Source organism: Marmota flaviventris, chromosome 1, assembly GCF_047511675.1.
Source record: "Marmota flaviventris isolate mMarFla1 chromosome 1, mMarFla1.hap1, whole genome shotgun sequence".
Lineage (NCBI taxonomy): Eukaryota > Metazoa > Chordata > Mammalia > Rodentia > Sciuridae > Marmota > Marmota flaviventris.
Genome location: NC_092498.1, coordinates 191,638,633 through 191,662,391, shown reverse-complemented (window position 1 = coordinate 191,662,391; position 23,759 = coordinate 191,638,633). Strand labels below are relative to the sequence as shown.

Genomic DNA, 23,759 nt, shown 5'->3' with positions numbered 1-23,759 from the left:
AACCCTCAATCTAGAATCTTTTCATCCAGCACTCTCTGTACTGATTAGGATTTCACAGCTTCTCCATTGACCACCAAAAACATCCAGTCACTCAAAAACAGCTCTGGAACTCTGGCCAGTGCTGAGTAATTAGGCATTCATGATGCCCCCTGCTGCTGTCAAGTGGTCATTAGCTTAATGGGGGACTATTAAAAACACATAAAAATCCCAAGCAACAAAAATAAACAAAGCATCTGAAGCCAGCATCTTAAATGAGTAACAGGGCCTGCACATAATGGGAAGAATACCCACACATTCATTTAGAAATATGGACGCATTTAGAAATGTGTAAGTGTGCTGCCTGGGAGCCCAAGTCTGTAATTGGTTTTAATTTTTTAAATGCTCATTGTATATTGTGACGATGCAGACACACACAATATTCATTCTAGAAAGAAAGAGACGACTTGGAAGCAAGCTGGGCATGGTAGTGCACACCTCTAACCCCAGCAATCAGGGAGGCTGAAGCAGGAGAATGGCAAGTTTGAGGCCAGCCTCAGCCACCTGGGGAGACCCATGTGTCCAAAAAATAAAAAAGAAAGAAAAAAATCCTGGAAGGATTGGTGATGTAGCTCAGTGGTAGAGTGACCCCTGGGTTCAATTACCAGTACTGCAAGAAAAAGAAAAAGTGAACCAAATAGGGTATTCATACTGAGAACTCTTTTTTTTTTTACTTTTTCTTTTGGTATAACCTGAAGTGTTAGCTGCCTCCTGGCTGTTTCCTAAGGTCAGGACAGAGAGATATCATGACCTAGGTTTCAAAGGCAGTAGTGGGCTAGTCTGGAGCCCAGGTGTGGACCTTTTTTCCTTTACCTCTTGTTACTTTAAAAATTGTTTTGGACTGAACTCCTGCACTAGGCCCCACAGACCAGGCCAAACTAAAATGGAAATCCTGTTCCACATCAAAAATGGCTGGGGATGTGCTAAATGCCACTTCACCAAACTGAAAATTGAAGGAGAGAGATCCCAAAACAGACCCATTTTCCCCCCACTGAAAACAGGAGGAAGCCATCTCTGTTTTAAAACTTACAAAAAGAAACCTAAAGTAAGTAACCTGTTGTTGCTCAATCTAGCTTTTTTCCTACTGTTCTGTTTCCACCTTACAAAAGCCCACTGTTCCACTGCGGCTCTGTGGGAGCACTTGCTATTTTGTAGAATATTGTTGGCTGCCCCAATGCATGAATCAAACGTAACCCCATGGGTCTATCACTAAATTTGTTGTAATTTTTGTCTCTGACACTCCCTAGTCACTGGCCAATTGAGGTTGTTTCTTTAACCGGGATCTTTTCTCTCTCAAGGGCAATGATAAAACTATTCTCAGAAAAAAACTTCTCCTCAATAGCAGACTATTTCCCCCCCCCCCCCCCTGGAAAAGAACAACCAGCCAAACCACCAAACCAGTAGAGCCCAGAATTCAGGGGGGAGCAAGTTCCATTTCCTGCTTAAGGTAACAGGCAAAACAGAGGAATGAATGGAATCACCTGCTCCTGGGTGAGACCCCAGGAAAGCCAAAGGGGAATGTGACCAACCCCAGACAACAAAGCATCCCAATTCCCCATATACACAAGTAAAAGCAAACCCTGAATAAGTGAGGAACAGGAACAGCAAAACAGGAAGTTATAAACAAGGCTCAATTCACCATTCTTCACCGAAGAATGCAAAAAACACAGAGCCCATTTTTCAGGGTGAGATTCCATAATGCAAACCTGGGCAAATAACTCCTCTCCTTGGGGCAAATGACAAGGCCGACTTTACCTTAAGAGCACCACAAAGTTCAACCGTGTCTGCATCATCAACCACAGTTATTCGGAAATTGGGGGTTTGCAGAAGTTCTTTGAAGAGAAGGCCGTTCTCCATGACTTTGCTGCCTATTGAAAAGTTAGGGAAAAAAGAAATTAGGAACAATCTCTAATCTTCAGCTTCATACCTGATAGTGGTTAAAACCTTGACTGTTATTATAAAAGTAACATGTTGATCACAAAACAATTTAGAGAATGCATAGGAGCAGAAATAGAAAATAGACATTCCGTAATTCCCCAGCATCATTTACAATTTGACATACAACTTTAATTTATTGAATGTCAATAGAGTTTTTCTCAAAATTAGGTATGTAGCCAGGCACAGTGGCGCATGTCTGTAATCCCAGTGGATCAGGAAGCTGAGGCAGGAGGATTGTGAGTTCAAAGCCAGCCTCAGCGAAAAAGTGAGGTACTAAGCAACTCAGTAAAACCTGGTTTCTAAATAAAATACAAAATAGGGCTGGGAATGTGGCTCAGTGGTTGAGTGCCCCTGAGCTCAATCCCCAGTACTGCCCCCCAATCCTCCCCCCCAAAAAAAATTGGGTTTGTAACATTTATGGGTTTTAAAATCTGTTTTCTCTGCTGCGTACGGTGGCGCATGCCAGAGATTTGGGAGACTGAGGCAGGAGGATCGAAATTTGGAGGACAGTCTCAGCAACTTAGAGAAATCTTGTCTCACAACAAAAAGGGCTGGGGATGTAGCTCAGTGGTAAAGCACCCCTGGATTCAATTCTTAGTATCAAATGAGGGTGCGTGCATGTGCGCGCGCGCGCGCACACACACACACACACACACACACACACACACACACACTTCCCCTAAATTTTGGAAGATGGGAATGCAGTCAAAGAGTACTTGTTTTTGTTCCTGCTATACTCTCTTCCTTTGGGATAGTTCCTGGACTGTGCAGAAAGTTCAGTGGTTTTCATATACTTATCTTTATTTACTTGTTTTGGAGACCTATGAGTAAAAAGCAAAACAAAACTAAAATCTTACACCTAAAGCTTCACGTGAAACCTGCTCTGGCTGGTGGGGTGCAGGTGGGACTCACTAAATCCACCCTCCCCTGGTCCTCTGAAATTAGAATCAAAAGACTTGCCAATCAAGTTCCAGTTTCCAAGTCAAAGACTCCACACAGTTGGCAGAAAGCATGCTGAGGACTAGGGCACTTGGGTTCTGCCTGCCTCGAGGCAGAAGCCTAGCAGTTCCCAAGCTTGCTTGCACATTATAGTCACCTCAGGATCTTTAATAACTCCAGCGCCCAGGCCACATCTTAGACCAATTAAATCACAATCTCTTGAGTGGAGCAGGCATCCATAATTTTTGAGGCTCCCTAGATCATTCCAACAGGAAAACAAGTTTGCAACCCTTTGATCTAGCCTCTTCTAGCTACGGCACTCTCAGGATGGTGGAGAAGAATCACATATGAAAACTGCCGTGGTTGTAACAACACTCAAAGATCACATAAGATGATTATGGAGTCAGCTGACTTTGCATGGTTATGATCATTCTCTTCTACATTGACAGACAGGGAAACAAAGGCCCAAGGGGGTTTACCAACTTGCCATGGTCACCCAGCTAGTAGAAGACAGCCTAAATTCTAACCCATATGCTGCTCTGGCTCCGGGGCCCAAGCTCCAACTCTATGCTATGCCACATCTGAGGTGTGGGAAGAGAGAAGATGAGCGACAAACAAACATCACAATCAGACCTCTACACCTCCAAGGCAGGAAAAAAAACGCAGGTGTCAAACAATTAAAATTACAGTTAGAAGGGATACATTTTAAAAATCATCCAGGGGAGGTAGATAGAGAGAGGATGGGATGCAGATGAAATAAGACTGGCCAGGAATCAATCATTCTGAAGATGAGTGATGGGTACATTGGGTTCATGGTATTGTTCTTCCTATCTTTTTTTTTTTTAATGTTCCATAATAAAACATTTAAAACGCCGACATCTAATAGATGGAAATCCATTTTCTATTCTACAGGCATTACTGTTATCGATTATTCAGCCAATTTTGCCTTTTTCATATATTGTCACTGTGCCAGTTTGAGCAAGCTGTCCTCTTCCTCTTTTTCGACAGTCCACCAGGCCTTCTAGATGATTCTGTGCAACACTATTTCATTATGTGATTGGTAAACCAGCCCTGGCACCATAGCATATTACCTCCGTACCATGCCTCTCCACTACCTCACCATACACCTCTGCTCAATGGGAGGGATGCTCATGAGCACCACAGATGAGCCCTTCTCAAGTCACTTTCATCCAGCTGTCTGCAGCTGGAAGCCTGAGTTGCGGCTGAGAGCAACCTGAGGAATGGGCAGAAAGAAGTGAGCTCTCTGTTTGCCATGCATATGGGCAGGGGCTGTGGGCTCCTCTGTGGCTATGGGTAAAGGTATCTATCAGAGATGGGCTTGACTTACGGCACCCTCACATTTTCTCAAATGTACATTTTAAAATTTATTATTTTAATTATGAATAAGGAAGCACTAACTTTATTATTATTACCAGTCACATGTGGCAAGCAGGGACCCAGGCCACCTATACAGTACAGGCAGTACCCAAGAGCCATGTGAGGGGCTGCCCCAAAATTGAACATAAACCAAAAGACAGGAAAATCCTCGGTCACACCAAGTTGTAGAGATCATCCACTGATTTAATAAAACTCCCTCCAAACCCTCATTTCTGCCTACAATTTCAGGTTTGTTTGCTGGGAAGTTCCTGTTTCCTGGATATATTCCTGAGCCTGATACATAATAGGCTTTGAAAAACCTTTGTGGAATGAGAAGTCTCAAATTTTAAAGGTAAACCCCCAAGAGCAAAGGGAGCTCTTACCACAAGGGGGCACCATCACTCACCATGACAGAACATCTAAGACACTCAAAATTGTGCCATTTGTCTTCTTCCTGACAGAAGACACAGTGGGTCAAGATTTCTGAATCTACCATATTTAAAAATTAGCTGGTCCCAAAGGTCATCAAGAAAGGATATCTGGAGAATCACAGTACAATTATCAGATACGTGGAAGTCACTGTTGATATGATACTATCTAATCCATATTCAAGTCTTACCAACCACTCAGTGCTTTTTCTTTTGGTACCAGGAGTTGAACCTAGAGGCACTTAACCACTGAGCCACATACCCCTTTTTTTATATTTTATTTTGAGGCAGGGTCTCGCTGAGTAGCTTAGGGCCTCACTTAATTGCTGGGGCTGGCTTTGAATGGATGATCCTCCTGCCTTAATCTCCTGGGCTACTGGGATTATAGGTGTGTGCCACCGCACCCAGTGCTGTCTTTTTATTTTTTTAATTTAAATATTTATTTTTTAGTTGTAGTTGGACACAATACCTTTATTTTATTTATTTTTATGTGGTGCTGAGGATCAAACCCAGGGCCTCACACATACTAGGTGAACGCTCTACCACTGAGCCACAACCCCAGCCCCACCAGGGCTATTTTTTACAGCAACCATCCCTCCCAGCCTAGGGTCCCACTCAGGATCCTGCACTGCAGCTAGTGGTTGTCATGGCTCTCTAGTGTCTTAATCTGGGACACTCCATTAGCTCTTCATTGTCTTTGATGACATTGACATTTTTAAAATTAATTAATTAATTTTAATTAGGTATATATGACAGCAGAATGCATTTTAATTCATTGTACAAAATTGTACTAAACTTTTCATTTCTCTGTTTGTACATGATGTAGCATCACACCATATGTACAGTCATACATGGACCTCGAGTAATGATGTCCATCTAATTCCACCATCTTTCCTGCTACCATGTCCCACCATCCCTCCCCTTTGCCCAACCAAAATTCCTCCATTTTTCCCATCCCCTCCCCCCCATTATAGATTAGCATCCACTGATCAGAAAGAGCATTCAGCCTTTGGTTTTTGGGATTGGATTACTTTGCTTAGCACGATATTCTCCATCCATTTACCTGCAACATTGACATTATTTTTATACCTTTATTTATTTATTTTCTGTGGTGCTGAGGATCGAACCCAGTGCCTCACACGTGCTAGGCGAGTGCTCTGCCACTGAGCTACAGCCCCAGTCTCGACACTGACATTTTGAACAGTGTGGGCTGGCTGTTTTGTAACTCATCGCTTACTTTGGGCTTGTCTGATATTTCCCCATTTTAAAATCTAGGTTATATAAAGCAATTTTTAAAATATCACCTTCCTGTTCTACCTCACTTCCAACGTTTTGCTTAGTTGAGCTCAGACTGGTTGGTAACTGGGTCACTAGTGTCAGGCACAGTCTAACCCGTAGAGAAGACAGAAGCCTTAGGCAAATAAAAAACAAAGGCAAAGAGATGTGACTTCTGAGCATTTGTCTGTCTTGACAAACCAAAAGACCTCATGCACCCAGCCAGAAACTTTCCTCCAGCTGACAGGGGGAGCTGGGGAAGGTGAACATCCTGCCAAAATATGCAGGTGGATACAAGGTTTAAATCAGGGACTGTAAGTTAATTCCCAGGCTTATAGAAAAATCGAATAATCAGTCATTTCCAACCAACTGGGAAAGGTTTATTGGCAAATAGGATTGAGTTGGAACAGCCAATTTTCTTTTTTTGGGGGAAAAAAGTAATTACATTATTTCATAGGCTATATTAAATTTGCAGATGGATAATAGAATTAACTACGAAAGAATAAACCAAACATACTAGTTAAGTATATGGACAGTGAATTATACTAGTAGGTACTAGTGTACATGTATAAATAAATTATTTTCTGGAAGGATATTTAGAAACTGCTAAGTAATTCCCTTTGGGAAGAGGGTGTTTGATGGGTAATTAAAATCTTAGTTCTTATTTTCCACTTTCTCATACTGTTTGAATTTTTCTTTTTTTTTTTTTAACCTGTGTCTATATACCTACACAGGTGAATAGGCCATTCTTGGCTTCTTCTGTTGGGGTTTAGAAAATGGTACCCCCAAACTACGCCATTTTGGACTTAAAAGTTAAGGGACCTGGGGACCAATGACACAGGGAAGGGCTTCCCTATAATTCCCTCATCTATCCAAAGACAGGATCTGCCAAAGAGGAACACAGTTGCTTTCAAATCTCTTTACTGAAATGCCATTAACCACGGAAGATTAAGTTTATATCACAGAGGAGGAGACAGAAAATCAAACTCTACACCCACAGCCCAGGGGAACTTTATCCCAGACCTCTGTTGGTTCTCTGGGCTCAGTCTCTCCCCTAAAAATCACCTACTCCCTCTCTAAAATTGGCACACCACCCCCTCCCCCTTCAAAGAGGGTATTTAAGCCTCAACCATCTGGCCCTTCTTTTGAGTTTTATATTTTGTATGTGCTGTTCAATGCATCCACACCCTTTTTCTTATGTTAATTTATTGCCAGTATGTTTCAGCAGACTAGATTAGCAAACCTTCAGAGGGCAAGTTTCAATTTCCCTATACTTCTTCATCTGTTCAGCTACCTCTGCTCTTCAAAAAATGTTGCTCAAAAAACTTTTAAATATCCAAATATGAAATTGTTGATGAAATATGATGTAGCTATGAAGATGTATATTAACAGGCTTTAAAAACTGTATATTAAGTGAATAAAACAATTATAAAACAGTATATGACTTAACAATAAACATAATAAATAGTTTGCATGAATAGAAAAAATAGAAGTATAATTTTCATATACCAAATGAAAGTTAAATAAAATAAAGAATGGTTTTCTTTCGATTATCTCTATTTTTCCCAATGATACAGTGAAGTACCTATATTTTAAAAAATAAAGGTGCCCGGAGGCAGTGGTGCACGCCTATAATATCAGCAGCTCGGGAGGCTGAGGCAGGAGGATCAAGAGTTCAAAGCCAGCCTCAGCAAAATCAAGGTGCTAAGCAACTCAGTGAGACCCTATCTCTAAATAAAATACAAAATAGGGCTGGGGATGTGGCTCAGTGGTCGAGTGCCCCTGAGTTCAATCCCTAGTACTCCCACCATCCCCACCAAAAAATAAAAGGGAAAATGCCATGAAACTTTAATTGCCCTACCCATGAACACATGTGAGAATCTAAAGCTACACATTCCCAATGCCCCATCTCATTCAAAAGAGCCCAGCCTCTCTCTCACAGGCTTCCTTTTCTCATGAATCACATTACTAGTGCATCTGACAAGGGTAGAAGCAAGTTCTGTGGTGGCAGATAAAACTTGAACCTTTATAAGCTTCTAAAAATACAATAATATTACTGTTCCAACAATGCATCCTTTAATATGGCCCACAGGCACGTGAGAACCCCCAAAGCCCTCTCTAAAGGAAATGAGAACTTTCACACCACACCAGAGTGTGAATAATAATGTCTCCACTTCCTAATGTGTAAGAATAGAAAAAGCTCACTATTTCAGGACATAGGAGACCCAAATTTGTGCCTGGGTTCTATAGTAGCGTGTGACCTTGGGGAAGGTTAACTTATTCTCTGAGACTTGGCTTATTCACCTGGAAATGAGGACCATTCCCAATTTGTCATTGTTGTTATTCTTACTGGAATCAGCAAGGACCCAGATACTAGCATTTGTGGGCAAAGAAACAACTGGGTTTCAAAGGCCCAAGAGATCTCCACCATGATGGTAGCTACCTGTTTCTTGGTACCAACAATCTTGTATTTCTGCGTCTAAACTTTGGGGTCACATGGCCTGACATACATTCTGGAAGTTGTTGAAAGACTTCAGTTCTACAGAATGTCTTCCTTCCATAAAACCTCCTCCACTGAATGTCCAGCATAGGGATAAAGAGGGGCAGAGAAGAGTCCACTATAGAAAACACCAGAAACGGAAATGGACATGCTCAAGCACCAAATGCCTGGCTCCTGGGGCCCTTCCTTGGGCAGCCCTTACCAATGGTGGTCTCACAGAACTTCTCCGCAGCCACCTCGCTGGCAATGTTGGCGCCCATCAGCACACTGATGTCAATGCCCATCTTCTCCCGGATGATGTCAGAAATGAGTTTCAGTCCCTCGGGGCCCTCGTCTATGCCCTACGAGGATGTCCAGAAGTTAGTAGGGGAACCACCAAATCAAAGAGGCTTGAGTCATTGCTTTATAAGTCATCTAGATTCAGATTACCAATGGTATGCATGACTTGAAAAATCTCTCTTAATTACAAGAGAAAATGTACAGACTGCATATGTATTGCTTAAAGAATAGTAAGCTGAAGGGAGTAACACAAACCTGTCTCCACCACTCAGGTTAAGAAATAGAACATGATCGACTCCCAGCACCACAAAAAAAAAAAAAAAAAAAAAAAAGAAACAAAGAAAGAATAGAATAGAACATGACCAAAAATCGTGTCTCTGCCTTCACCCTCCCCTCCCCTAGACTGAACCACCACCCTGATGCTGTAGGCACTGCTCTTGCTTCTCCTCATCACTTTGTCACACATAACTGCCCTAAGCAATTTTATGCCCTTATGCCTCCTTTCGAAAGCCTATAAATGGAATTGCACCGTTCACCTGGGATATGCTGTTTTGTGCTACATTCTTATTTTAGAGATTTACCCAGGTGTCTACATGAAGGTTCTGGTTCACTTCTGTTCACTGCGACATAGTATTCCAATAGTTCCAATTGTGAATAGTTCACAATTCATTTATCCACTCTATTGCTGATTGACATGTGGGCTACTTCAGTTTACTTTCAGAAACATTCACCTATGGACATTCTGGTACAGTCACTTTAGGGAGTTCATGACTTTTTTTAATGTCCTGGACTCCACCTCTAGTGGTGTGGTGAAATTTACAAACTCATCTTTAAAATTTCCCATGCATAAAAACAAAATATATAAGATTACCTAGGGAGCCAATTATATTAAGATAGTTATCAAAATTTTTTTTGTGAAACTCCAAATTTGTGATCAAGTAATATATGCACTGTTTTATGACCATACTTAGAAAAAGATGTCAGGACAGATCTAATAATTATTATTATAATTTCCAAGAAGCAACAAGCATAAATAACATCTTGAGATTTGAAACTGTTGTAAAGTGATGTGAAAATCCCTTCAACAGACAACAGGGTCATAGGTCCTGCGAATATATTGTTATTGAAACACTGGCTGTGTTTCTAAATGTCCATTTCAGTTAGAGGTTAAAGTGAATAAAAATATAAGGTTTTCTTTCTACCATTAAATGCATGAAGCTCTGAGGGTGGTTTGAGAACTTCTGATTAAAAAAAAACAAAAAAACAAAACCTTCTTTAAGACATATACCCAGGAATGGTATTTCCCATTCAATTCAATTTCCCAGCTAATGCAAAGTGATGACTCCCAGATGTAGGCTGAGCTACAGAGTGGGCTACAGGTTGACAGTAGGGCTCATCAGGGCAGCCATCCTCATGTCACTCTGCTGCTCACCTGCTACCATAGAAAAGCAGCCTTGCACTTGAAGTTGGCCTAAACTAGGCTTCCTAGGTATGCTTTATTTTTTAAAATCACCTTTTAGGCATCTTTTAAAATGCAAACAAAAAAACTAAAAACTGCCACCACCCTCCCTCCATCTCAAGCACATCAAAGAGGGAAAGGGATCTCCCGGGAACCAATGTCTAGCCGCGAGTTTCCTGCCCGGTGTGCTCACCAGTTACCTTGATGAGGGTGATCCCCAGTGCTTTCTTGGGTACTCTGCCAGTGATCTCATCGCAGATTTTGTGAATGAACTGGTGGGGGATGACAAACACCAGCAGGTCTGCATCATGCACAGCCTCGCTGAGATTGGAGACGGCGACCTGCAGCCATCAGGAGGAACAGTTACTCCTCTGCCTACCCAGGAAGATTTCTTTCCCTATTTCTTTAGCAGATATCGAGGACTGAGACATTGCCTTTCTTTCTAGGAAAAGTGCCCCTAAATTTCCTTTTAAAAGCTGCTTGTCACATTTTATTTTATTTTATTTATTTATTTTTTTGGTATTGGGGATTGTATTCATGGATTGTATTCACCAAACTACACCCCCAGCCCTCTTTTTATTTTTTGAGACTAGGTCTTGCAAAGTTTCCCAGGCTGGCTTTGAACTTGTGATCCTCCTGCCTCAGCCTCCCGAATCACTGGGATTACAGGCACTTGCCTGGCTGCTGCTTATATTTTAATGTGAAAGTTTGGTAAATTTGGCCCCTCCCTCACTCCAGGGAGGGTCCTAATTCGTGGTCAAGCCAATCAAACAGAGGCAACAAGAAGCCAGCAGATGCTTGCTGGGGCAGGGGGGAAGAGCTGCTTCCTTCCTCTTCTGAGCTGGCTAAGGGTCTTTTGCTGGAACAGTGTTGGATGCTGGTGTGAAGACTGGAATGAATGCAATCATTTTAGAAATAGGAGAACCCAGGCCAAGAGGCTCCCGGGGGATGAAGGCAACTCTGTGGAAGGCAGAGGAGAAAACAGGGCCTCGCTGGTATTTTTTAAGCCAATGCACCTGAAACCAGCTCTACTTGGATTTTTTTAGTTGCAAGAACCCAAACATTCTGTCTTAGCTCAAACTGATTTGAACAGCAACATAAAGGATCATTGCCCACAGAGCTCATTACAGCCCAAGGCTTAGCACTTTAAGCTTTCCTGGCTTGCTCACAGGCAGGGAAGGCCTTTCTTCTTCAAAGGCGTTGTCCAGACTAGTAATTTAGGCTGGGCAGCCACAAGTGACCAGGATTGATTACCAATGCTGGGGTTCAGAAAATGATCCCCACCAGGTGAAGGTCTTAGAAGCAGCCTCAAAAGCAAAGTTTTTCCCTGATCTTTTCCTTTCCTCTTATATCTCACCCTTCATCTCACCACCCATCCCCAGGCAAGCCAAGAAAACTAGAATTTCTTTTCACCCAGATTATCTAGTGTGGACAGGTACTCCAGGAGACTGAGGCTAGAGGAGGATCTCTGGAGCCCAGGAGTTCAGAGTCAGCCTGGGCAATATGGTGAGACCCTGTCTCTTTAAAACAAAACAAAACAACAACAACAAACCTCTTCCCCAAAGCCAGTCAAAGAAACCAGAATCCCTTTTCCCCAAAGTCATTCATAAGACCTTAAAAAATACTACTCTAGCTCCCCGCTCCTTGCTGGACAGGAAGAAATTCTTTGACTTACCTTATGACAGTAGGTCATAAGACCCCATACCAGAAAGGAAGGAATGCTACACAGAGGCCAAGAAGAATTGGAATAGACAGATCTGGCTGGATCTCATGCTCTCCCATTATTAGACTGCACCCCCCCTTTTTTGGCCCAATCTTCCCCACCACCCAGGACTGGAGAACAAACCCAGGGGCACTCAACCACTTTTATTTTGAGGCAGGGTTTTGCTAAGTTGACCAGGCTGGCCTTAAATTTGTGATCCTCCTGCCTCAGCCTCCTAGTAGCTAGGATTACAGGTGTGCACCCTGGTACCCAGCTCCTATCATATGGACATGACTGTCCATGCTTTACTAAACTTAAGATTGAGAATGCATAGTTTACCCATGGCACTTCTGGTCTTCAATCTGAAAGGTCTGTGTCATATAAAATGATACAGAATAAATTTGTTACACTTTTCTCTTGTTAGCCTATCTAATGTTAAAGAGGTTTCAGCCATGACTCTCCATGGTGAGCAGGAAAAGTGTCACCTCTCTTCCTGTCCCTATGGCAGCAATCCATCTGCTTTTATCAGTTCCTTTGGACCTGGAGTTTCAACTCCTACCACAAAGTCCTCAGAGGCAAAGCTCATGCCCTTGCCTGTACCCCTCCACAGCCTCTGCCATGAGTCTGATTCCTCATCTCCCCTTGAGTTACTACTCTTGGTTAGGTGGAGGTTTATGCTCCCTACTCTTGCTTCTCATATGGAACCACCTGATGGTCTGAATTTTAATTAAACATTCCTACTTCTCTGGACCTACTGTTTCTTTAACTTCCCATCCTCCTCTAACACACACACAATCCTCCCTTTCCTCCTTTTAGGGGTATTTTCAACATGACAAATGGGAAAGCCCCCATCAAAGAGAAAGGAGGTAGGTTAGAAGTTCTGAGTCACATTCCTGCAATCGACCAGCTGTGTAACCTCTGGCAATAACTTAGCTCCACTGACCTTGCTTACTTCCTATGTAAAATAGGGATAGGAATTCCCTTTGCCACCTACTGCCAGCTATTTCAAAATAGGTTATATAAATAACAGTGTCTTAAAACTACAAAGACCTGAACTAACAAAGGGGATCCTTTAGGCTGGGCATGGTGGTGCACACCTGCAATCCCAGCAGCTTGGGAGGCTAAGGCAGTGGGATTGCAAGTTCAAGGCCAGCCTCAGCATCTTAGTGAGACCCTGTCTCAAAATAAAAAAATTTTAAAAAGAGCTGGAGAGGTGGCTCAGTAGTAGAGTGCCTCTGGGTTCAATCCCTAGTACTACAAAAAAGAAAGAAAGAGAGAAAGAGAGAGAGATATCATTGATCAGAAAAAATGTGCTTGCCTCCTATAAATCTGCAACTTTTAAGAACTCGGCCTGTTCCCATACCCCTTGTTCAAAATTTTTCTCAAGGAAGCTGCCGGCGATCAGGATTTCCTCCTCTTTTATTTCCCTCTTAAATAAATCAAATATGAACCTACAGGAGGAAGAACCTTCAGGACAATACAATTGGGGCTCAGCAGCATGTGAAAATGTCCTTCTGTTCCCCTTGGTGGGACACTTGGGGTTGAACCTACAGAAACCATAAGCAACGCAACACAAGCTGCGTTTGTGTGGCCTGCCCAGCACACTCACACAACACTATTGTTCTCCTCACAGCCTCACAACCAGCGCTCTTCAGCTAACAAAGTAGTTTGAATCTCATCTTTCAGAATAAAATCTTTTACTAAGCCTGCCTCCTGCTTCCTGCTCTGAACATCCTCAAGCTGCTGCTTTAGAAAAGTGACTGAGTTTATGAGCCTCCTGCCAAAAATTTTTCTAAGGAGGTCCATTGTTAAAGACCCTGAAATGTATTTGGAGAGACAACCCAGAACCACAGAGCTTGCCTGTCAGTGGCAAGCAGGACAAATACATCAGAACAAAGGCATCAGAGCTGGTTGTTTAACGCCCGGATTTTCAGGAGTCCGGTGCTCTCCATACAGGTTATTAAAAACACAACTATGGGGCTGAGGCTGGGGCTCAGTGGTAGAGCGCTTGCCTTGCATGTATGAGGCACTGGGTTTGATCCTCAGCATCACATAAAAATAAAGAAAGATATTGTGTGTCCATCTACAACTAGAAAGATATATTTAAAAAAAAAAAAAAACTATGAACAAAAATCACCGAAAACAAACTGGGCACAGTGGTACACACCTATAATCCCAACACTTGGGAGGCTGATGCAGGAGGATCATGAGTTCAAGGGCAGCCTCAACAACTAAGCCAAGTCCTAAGCAACTTTGTAAGACCCTGCCTCAAAATAAAAAGGGCTGGGGGAATGTAGCTCAGTGGTAAAGCAACCCTGAGTTCAATCCTGGGTATCAAAAAAGAAAAAAAAAAAAGGGTTGGGTGTAATAAAATGCCCTTTGGTTCAATCTCTGTTTTCCATTATTATTTTTTTTTTAAAAAACAAACTGATAAAGTCTGTGCAGACAAGTCTGACATTTCTTTTATATCCTTTGGAGGAGTTGCACTGTGCATTGTGTGCTCAATAAGCTCCTACGCATTGTCAACATGTTATGTGCAGCTACCAGAGCCATACCCGCTTCTTATCCTAGCAGATGAACTTTCTGACCCTCCCTTGATGCTATTTTATGGACTTTAAAGCTAACTGAGATTAAAAGCCTCTCCATTCATTTATAACTATAAACAGATACACTGGATCAAATTTGGGGGGGGGCGTGGAGGAGTATATGTAGGAAAATAAGAACTATTTGCAATCCCAGAAACTAGAAATAATAACCATCAATATTTTGGTACATTTATGACCAGGGCTTTCTGAACCTATGGAAATATCTGACAATGGTTGGGTGCCATGGCACACCCTGTAATCCCAGAGGCTCCAGAGGCTAAGACAGGAGGATCGCCAAGTTCAAAGCCAGCCTCTGTAATGGTGAGGTGTTAAGTAATTTATTGAGACTCTGTCTCTAAATAAAATACAAAAAAGGGCTGAGATGTGGCTCAGTGGTTAAGTGCCCCTGAGCGCAATCCCCAGTCGTCCCCTCCCCCAACCAAAGAAAGAAAGAAATATCTGAAAATGTAGAAGTGAAGTGATAGCCTTACATATTTTTAAATATAGTATTATAAGATTTCTGCTATCATTCAAATGAACATTTTTCCCCCAAATCCATGAACCTTCTCATATCAGTATGATCATAATGATAATAATGATAATCCAAAGAAGAGATACCAACACTGTCATCATTTTTATCTGATCTCTTAGAACCATTAAAATTATTTCGAGCTCAAGTATGTATGAATCTACCTGCAGACACAGTTTTGATAACTAACAAAAGTGATACAGTTAAGATAGTCTGACTGCTGTGGACTAGGTGGCCCGGATCTGTCACCAGTTTGCTGACTGGACACAAGAACAAACTCACCCACATCCTCTGGGAAACAGGTATTCAGATTAAACACAGTACTGTGAGTCAAACATAGCAGAGTAGTGCCTGGGGCATGGCGGAGGCTCAAAATACTGTCATTTCCTTCTGTTCTCCTAACCTCACTTTCAGCTAGACCTCAGGTAAAATTCATGTCCTCAGCTCTACATGCAGAAAATTGATTCTTGGGCACAGGCAACTCCATCTGATGATTTTTATAAAAATATGCCACTGTTGGTAAGTGAGGCTGGTTCTGGAAAAACAGCTATAAGCCACTTGGATTCCACAGTACTACACCAATAATGCCAACTTGTTATGTATATATCTCTGGTTCTCAACTTATGACCCCTAAACCATCTAGAACTCGGATTTGTAAATTCATGGGTCTGACACCCAGTGGACCAGAAACTCTAGGAATGGGCTCGGGAAACCCTGTTAAGCTATCCAGGTGATTCTGATGAACACTAAAATTTGAACAACACTTCTAAGGACTGCGACTCTAATGAAAATAAAATAAAAAAGTTAAACCCAGGGAGGAAAACAGTTAACACCATGCCTTTCCACTGAACTAATACTCCAATTCTCAGAAGCTTTCCAGTTAAAATTAACAGACATTATGCCAACCCCATGACCCATAAATAAATGGTCATTTAAAAAAAAGGGGGGGGGGTCTTGGGCTGGGTTTGTGGCTCAGTGGCAGAGCACTTGCCTCACATATGAGAGGCACTGGGTTCCAACCTCAGCACCACATACACACAAAATAAAGATATTATGTCCACATATGACTAAAAAAAATAAAAATAAAAATAAATAAAAAAGGTCTTAGAATAACAATTTCCCATGAGATACCACCTAAAACATCAAAACAAAACTCTTCATCCTGGTTTGTACTTCTTCAACATTTCCACTATGCCTGGCATTTAGTCAGATGACAAATAATGCCAGGACTATTCTAGGTGCTAAGGAAACATCAGTGAATATGAACCTTTGCAAGAAAGTGTGAACAGGACAGAAAAAAAGTGTCAGTTGGACTTCAAAATTAAAAACTTTCGTGCTTCAAAGGATACCATCAAGCAAGACAGCTCACAGAAGAGAAAAAGTACTGTGAATCATATCTAAAAAGGGACTTCGTACCTAGAATATATGAAGAAGACTTACAACTCAATAATAAGAAGCCAATGCATTTTAAGCCAGGCATGCTGGTATATGCCTGTAATCCTAGCAGTTTAGGAGGCTGAGGCAGGAGGATTGCAAGTTCAAAGCCAGCCTCAGCAACTTAGCAAGACCTTGTCACAAAATAAAAACTAAAAAGGGATGGAGATATAGCTCAGTGGTTAGGCACCCCTGGGTTCCATTCCTGGTTAAAAAAAAAAAGACAATCCAATTTTATAAAAGGGCAAAGGATCTGAATCTACACTGCTCTAAAGGTACACCAACAGTCAATAAGCACATGGAAAGATGCTCAATACTGTCAGCCATCAGGTAAGTGAAAACCAAAACTATTAATGAGAAACCATGTTACACCCACCAGGATAGCTAGGATTAAAAGGCCAGATAATAACACATGCTGGCGAGGATGTACAGAAACAAGAACTCTTGTATATCACTGTGGTCATATAAAATGGTGGTGCTACTTGGTAAAACCGTCTGGCAGTTTCTTAGAAAATTAAAGGCAGCCAGGCACAGTGGCACACACCTGTAATCCTGATTGCTCAGGAGACTGAGGCAGGAGGATTGCAAGTTCAAAGGCAGCCTTAGCAATGGCAAGGCACTTTTAGCAATTCAGCGAGACCCTGTCTCTAAATAAAATACAAAAATAGGGCTGGGGATGTGGCTCACTGGTTGAGAGGCCCTGAATTCCAATACCTGGGACTAAAAAAAAAAAAGCTAAACACAGAACAGCTATATGACCCAAAAACTCCTATGTATATGCTCAAAATAACTGAAAACACATGTTCCCACAAAATATTGTACATAAAGGTTCACAACAGCATATTCATATTATTCATAATAGCCAATAACTGGAAACTACCCGAAGGTCTGTCAACTAATGAATAGATAAACAAAATATGGTACTGTCATGGTTTGAGTGCTTGTCCCCCAGAATGCATGTGTTGGAAGCTGGACTCCCAATGCACTGGTGTTGGGAGTGAGGCCTAGTGAGAGGTACCGGGGCCACGGGGACAGAGCCCTCACAAACAGATTAATATTGTTACCATGGGAGTGGGTTAGTTCCTGCAAAAGAGGGTGGCTATACAGTGAGTCTGCCCTCGTGCTTTGTCTCTTGCACACACTCACTGGTCCTTTCACCTTCTGCCATGTTATGACACAGAGTGAAGACCCTCACCAGATGCTGCCCTTGGACTTCCCAGAACCAAGAGCTAAAAAACTTCTTTCCTTTATAAATTATCTTGTCTGTAGTATTCTGTTATAACAATCCAAAATGGAACTAAGACACATACCACAGGACAGTATTCACACCTAAAAAAAGAATCAATTACTGACTGACAACATGCTATAGCGCAGGTGAACCTTGAAAACAGGCTAAGTGAAAGAAGCCAGTCACAGAAGGCCACATATTGCATGATGTCATTGATAGGAAATGTGAAGACTAAGCAAATGAGGCTGATGTAGCTCAGTGGTAGAGCGCTGGCTTAGCATATGTGAGGCCTGGGTTCAATTCCCAGCATTGCCAAAAAAAAAATTTCTAGTGATAGAAAGTAGATTAGCAGTAACCCAGGGCTGGGGAGCCATAGGAGTCCACTGGAGGTGACTTTACTAAAAGGTACAGGTCTCTTTTCAGTGATGAAAATGTTTAAAAAAATTGACTATGTCGATAGTTGCTCAACAATGTGAATATACTAGAAACCACTGAATTGTATGGCCTGTGGATTGCATCTCAGCAGAGCAGTTAAAAAAAAAAAAGCTGGCAAAGCTTAGAAGACAAAGATGAGAGGCAATGACTACTATATTTCATAAAGGACACTGTAATCATAAATCCTGGTGTCACACTGAGGCAGCTGAAGCCGGAGCATGATGGCAGAAGAGCCCCATACTTGGATGAACTCTAAACACAGGCTGTGGATGGAGAGCTATAAAATAGATCAACAATTTGTGTCTTGCTGTCACTACAGGAAGTAAGTATGCTCTCCATTCAGGTCTAAGGGGAAATCACACACTCAGACCGGCCCAGCTTCCAGGGAGCAGGCGATGCCACGGTGAAATCACTGTTAGAGAAGATTCCTATGGGGGACAGGGTCACATTATGAGAGTGGACCTGGGGAAGGGTGAGGTGGGCAGCATCCTGGGGCTCCAAGCTAAAAAGACTCACGATCTCAAGCCAGCTCATTAACTGGCAGACATCATAAATAGCAACCCTGTGTTGATGGAAATGCACGTCTCATTCATCCTTCAACTTGCAAGAACAAAAAAAGGTTAAAAACAAGCCTTTTTGGGAGTAAAGGACTGCGCATTCCCTATGACCCTGGGATTCTGCAACTAGGCATGTTCAGGTAGTTCCCAGGAGCACAGTCCACTGTTCCCGAGGGCACTACAGTGAAAAATCCGAAACCATACCAGTGTCCACTCCAGAGTACACGTACACTCATTTCCATGAGCCTACAAGGCTCTGGACATTGGTAGGATCCTGGGAGTAGACTTTTCCTCCTTTCTCTCCTCCCTCTGTCCACACCTAGGGACCTGGGGCAGCTGGAGTCAGTGGTGTGGGACCAGCATGTCTGTAGTAATGGTGACCTTGCCTCCTCTGTTTAGTCTCCTCCCTCCATTCTTCCTATTCACGGCACAGGCTCTAGCTTCACAGAGTCACTTGGCAGATTCACCTTCCCCAACACCCCTTGAGCATCAAGTGAAGGAAAAGCACCAGGCCAGGCACTGTGGCTACCCAGAGAGTTAGACCCAGAAAGTCAGCGGGGGCAGGTGGAGGTAGACAGGCAGTGCAGGTGGACTGGCACAAAGCAGGGCGGGGGAACATAACATGAGGCACATGCACTGCAGAAGGACAGGAGCGATTGACAAACGTGAGAAAAGGAGGGGCCAAGAGAATTTCCCATTTCTCATTAATCCCAGGATGGATTAGTGAGAACCCTGATGCCTTCACTTGCTGCCGCTTTTATTCTTTCCATCAGAGGTTGAATTTGTCAATTCACAGTCCTAGGGATCCTTCCTCCCTGCACCTGCAAGGAAATGCTGGTTCACCCTAGTTCAGTGACACAGGAGAGAGTTGTCATTGCCTAGAAGATCAGCAGGCTCAGCAGTGAGTCCTCTGGGAAGCAGATCCAAAGCTGGCTGGCCCTGGCTCACAACCTTGGGCAAATTCATCTGCCCAAGTCTTGGTTTCCTCGCCTCCACAACGGTGATCATCAGCACAACAGGAATAAAGTAAACAGCACCCACCAAAGAGGGCCCTTAAGAAGATTAAACAAGACAGTCTATGCTCAGCACAGTGCTTGACACCAACCAACACTATATAGTTAAAAGCCAAATAAAAATCTTCAGTAAGCTAGGCCTGGGCACCTCCAACTCCCCGACATTTATTAGTTTATAAATCGGTCTCCCTGCTCAATTCCTTGAGGAGAGCAATGTCATCCTTTTCCCCTTTCTGGGCCCACACCCAACCCTGCTCTGCATGCATTGGACATGTTCATGAAGGACTATGAAGACACAGCAAAGGGGACTTCATTAACCTAGGAGATGGCCTCTCAGGTAAGTCATAGGAATCAGGCAGCCACAGCAGTCTGGTTTTCAGGAAGCTACTGAGAGGTGAATCTGACCACAGAAGTTCATAAACTCCCTCCAGCAGGCAGCAGGGTGGGCACCCTCCTTTCCACTCCCCATGTTCATTTTTTGCTTCCCCTGCAAACCAACGGAACGAGGACAGGAAATAACCTGTACTTTTCTCTTCTAGACCTAATAGGCTTGAATTTTAAACTACCAACCTTACACTTTCTCATTTGCTTCTATCTTCATCTGTAATTTGGGCCTCGACCCTGGTTTTAATTAGATGCCCCGGCAAGCTGAGCAAAATCACATGCACTTAGGAAGGGGACATCAAGAGCTATAGGAGACACCAACAGCCACAGGAAAGGCTGTGACTCCAGCTCTGATGTGACCATACTTTGAACACCAAGGAAAAAGTTTATTATGGACTGTACTATGGAACCCTGCAAACTCATATGTTGACATACCAACCCCCACCCGGTACCTGAGAATGTGCCTGGAAATAGTGTCTTTAAGGAGGTAATGGACTCCAAATGTTGTCCATATGGTAAGTCATAATCTAATAGGACTGCTGTCCTCATAGGAAGAGGCAGTCATGACATGGAGAGTCGGATAAGACAGCCATATACAAGAGACACCTAGGAAAAACCCAACCCTACCTACACTGTGATCTCAGATTTCAAGCTGCCAGTATTGTAAGAAAATAAATTTTAGCCAGGTGTGGTGGTGCCGGCCTGTAATCCCAGTGGCTCAGGAGGCTGAGGCAAGAGGATTACAAGTTTAAAGCCAGTCTCAGCAATTTAGTGAGGCCCTAAGCAATTTAGTGAGAACCTGTCTCTAAATAAAATATTTAAAAAGGGCCGGGGATGTGGCTCAGTGGTTAAGGGCCCCTGGGTTCAATCCCTAGTACCAAAATAAAAAAAAATAAATTAGGAGGTTGTGGTGGTGCACACCTGTAATCCCAGAGGCTCAGGAGGTTAAGACAGGAGGATCCCGAGTTCAAATCCAGCCTCAGCAACAGTGAATCACTAAGCAACTCAGTAAGACCCTGTCTCTAAATAAAATAGAAAATAGGGATGGGGATGTGGCTCAGTAGCTGAGTGCACCCCAAAATTTAAAATTAATTAGTTAATTAATTAGTTTCAGCCTGTGGCACTTGGTTATGGCAGCCAGAGAAAACTAATACAAAGCCCATTTTCAGAGTCAAGAAAACCAATACTAACCAAGTCATTGGTAGTAGAACACAACGGGAAAATGGGAAGCAGCTTTCCCATGTCTAGGTCAGGAGTGCTACTCAGTTGGACAGAACCTGCAGAATCAACCAAATGTACTTTTCACCCCAAGGTCTTACCACATTTTCTGGCAGCTTGTGTCCAGGGAGATATTTGACATTTTCATGGTCACTATTTATGATGTCTGTCAGTTTTCTCCCATTCACTGTTTCCTCAAAGACCCACATCTTGACTGTGGAGGCAAACTTCTGTAGTTTCTTGACATTATTACCAATTATTTTTGCAACAGCTGAACCCCTACAAAAGAAACCGTGGAGAAATAAAATAAATTCATTGGACAGAAGACATAAAGCACTCAATCAAAATTCAGAAGACCTGTGTTTTGATTCTGACTCAAGCTCTGAGCTTGTGCAAGATCGGATGTGTATTGGCCACAAGCCACTTGGAACTTAGCTGTTCTCACCTGGAAAGATCACATGGGGATCATCAGGAGAGCCCCAGAATTTGGTACAAGGTCAAACAGTACCACCCCTTGAAACCAGTAAGAACCAAACTATCTTGGATCAGTGTTCACAAGCAGAAGAGAAATACACCTAAAAGCATGAACTTGACACTAGAGGGTTTGTGGAGGAGCCTCCAAGGAAAATAAGGCTATATTTCAAACTCATCAAATAGATTAAAATGTAGCCACTGTGAAATAAACTGTGTTCTCATGAACTGCAACAGGCCCAAGGTAGAACCATAATGGCAAGACAAGAACCTGAGAGGATTCCGGAAAAGGAACAAAGCAAGAGTGCAGGGCCCAGATCCCCAAGCAGTATGCACCCCTCTACCTCCCCTCTCACCCCTACACCCCTCCAGGCATCCAGGCAACCTTCAGCCCACAAGCTCCTTTCTTTCTGCATCTCTGTTCAGCTCTAATGATGGATAGCCTCTGCACAGGACATAGGGAAGTGAAGGAACCTATCTAGTCAACACCAGTTCTTAAGACAGCTGTGGCTGCAGGCAGAGGGGGCCAGGCAGGCAGGCACCTATGCCCCGCAGCTGGTAGAATCCTATGACCGGGTGGATGGGCGCCTGATTCCAGCTGAGCCAATCAACTCCCACCTGCAGCTTAAGAAAGGGCTTGTTTCTTGGGCAGCCTTCCCAGTGTGAGGAGCAAATGGAAGAAGGTTGTAAAGAGCAATTGGCAAATTCAAGTGTTAGGGCATTTATATTTTTTCTAACAATTATTATGGAATAAGGAGTGATAATTATGGGGAGGGGTTGACAAGCTTAGCTGATGTGGAAGAATATACTGGAGACATTTATCCTTACTTCCCCCATAAGTCTATTATTCTAACTCAGCCCTAATTCATCTCAGCAGAGTGTGTGTGTGTGTGTGTGTGTGTGTGTGTGTGTGTGTTGGGCGTGGGGGGTCTGGGGATTGCTGGATCCAGGGGGCACTGTACAACTGAGCCACATCTTCAGCTCTTTGTATTTTTTGTTTGACACAGTCTACTGAGTTGCCCAGGCTGTCCTTGAACTTGAGACCCGCCTGCCTCAGCCTTCCAAGTCATGGAAATTCCAGGTATGTGCCACCACCCCCTGGCATCCCAGCATTTTGATCTCTGTGCTTTAAGAAACACAAAAATTCTAGTAATTCTAACAGATTATAATGATTTTCCCTTTCCTGAGACAGATTACATAAACTAAACCACAGGGCCTCAACTTTGGCTACACACTAGAATTACCCAGGAGACTTAAAAATCCTGGGTCCCAGGCCACACCCCAGAGCAGTGAAACTGGCACCTCCAGGATGTGGTTCTCAAACTCCCTGGTGCATCAACATGTATCTGGGGCTGAGAAGTGCTGTTCTGCACAACGATTTAGAACTCCGATGCCCTCTTCCTTCACAAAAGGATGGCTGTAAATGTCAAGGCTAGGCAGTGGTACCTTATTCTATGCCGGCAGGATGGCTCATTAGATAAATACCTGTTAATTCAATTCTTCTCCTGACACTTTGCAGAAAGGAGCCAGGAATCTCTCCACCAGCACTGTCGCCTCCATGCTAATCTTGGAAACTGCTGCTTACTATTCAGGGAGATAATAGCTCAGTGCACAGTGTTCCCTGGCGTCAAGGAACTTCCACAAGATCAAAGAGAACATGTGGGACTGTGAGAACCTGGTGCGCTGCGTGGGTGACCGATGGGAAGGAAAGGCTTCACTTTCCTTATGGGTCAAATAGAGCCATGGGAGTGTTTGGGAGGAAAGTGAGTCTACTTCTATGTAATATACACTCTTCTAAAAGTATTTTACTGGGGCTGGAGCTCAGTGGTACAGAACTTACCTAGTGTATGTAAGGCTCTGGGTTCAACGGCCAGGACCACACTTAAAAAAAAAAAAAAAAATTCAAAGCTCAGTCCACAAAGGTGGCTTGTGAGTGAATTGCTGTCGGGGCCGCCATGAACGCCCTTAGCCT

The 23,759-nt window shown here is 43.1% G+C and overlaps 1 protein-coding gene across 1 annotated transcript in view; it reads right to left on the bottom strand.

Annotated features, from left to right (window-relative positions):
* The window catches only part of Gpd1l (glycerol-3-phosphate dehydrogenase 1 like), a 54,183-nt gene that overhangs the window by 13,649 nt on the left and 16,775 nt on the right, over positions 1 to 23,759 (bottom strand). Inside the window, exons 2-5 of the mRNA XM_027932435.3 lie at positions 21,418 to 21,595; positions 10,432 to 10,572; positions 8,696 to 8,834; positions 1,792 to 1,904 (exon numbers count right to left, since the gene is read on the bottom strand). Coding sequence (XP_027788236.1) covers positions 1,792 to 1,904; positions 8,696 to 8,834; positions 10,432 to 10,572; positions 21,418 to 21,595 — 571 coding nt within the window. The remainder of the gene's footprint in view (positions 1 to 1,791; positions 1,905 to 8,695; positions 8,835 to 10,431; positions 10,573 to 21,417; positions 21,596 to 23,759) is intronic.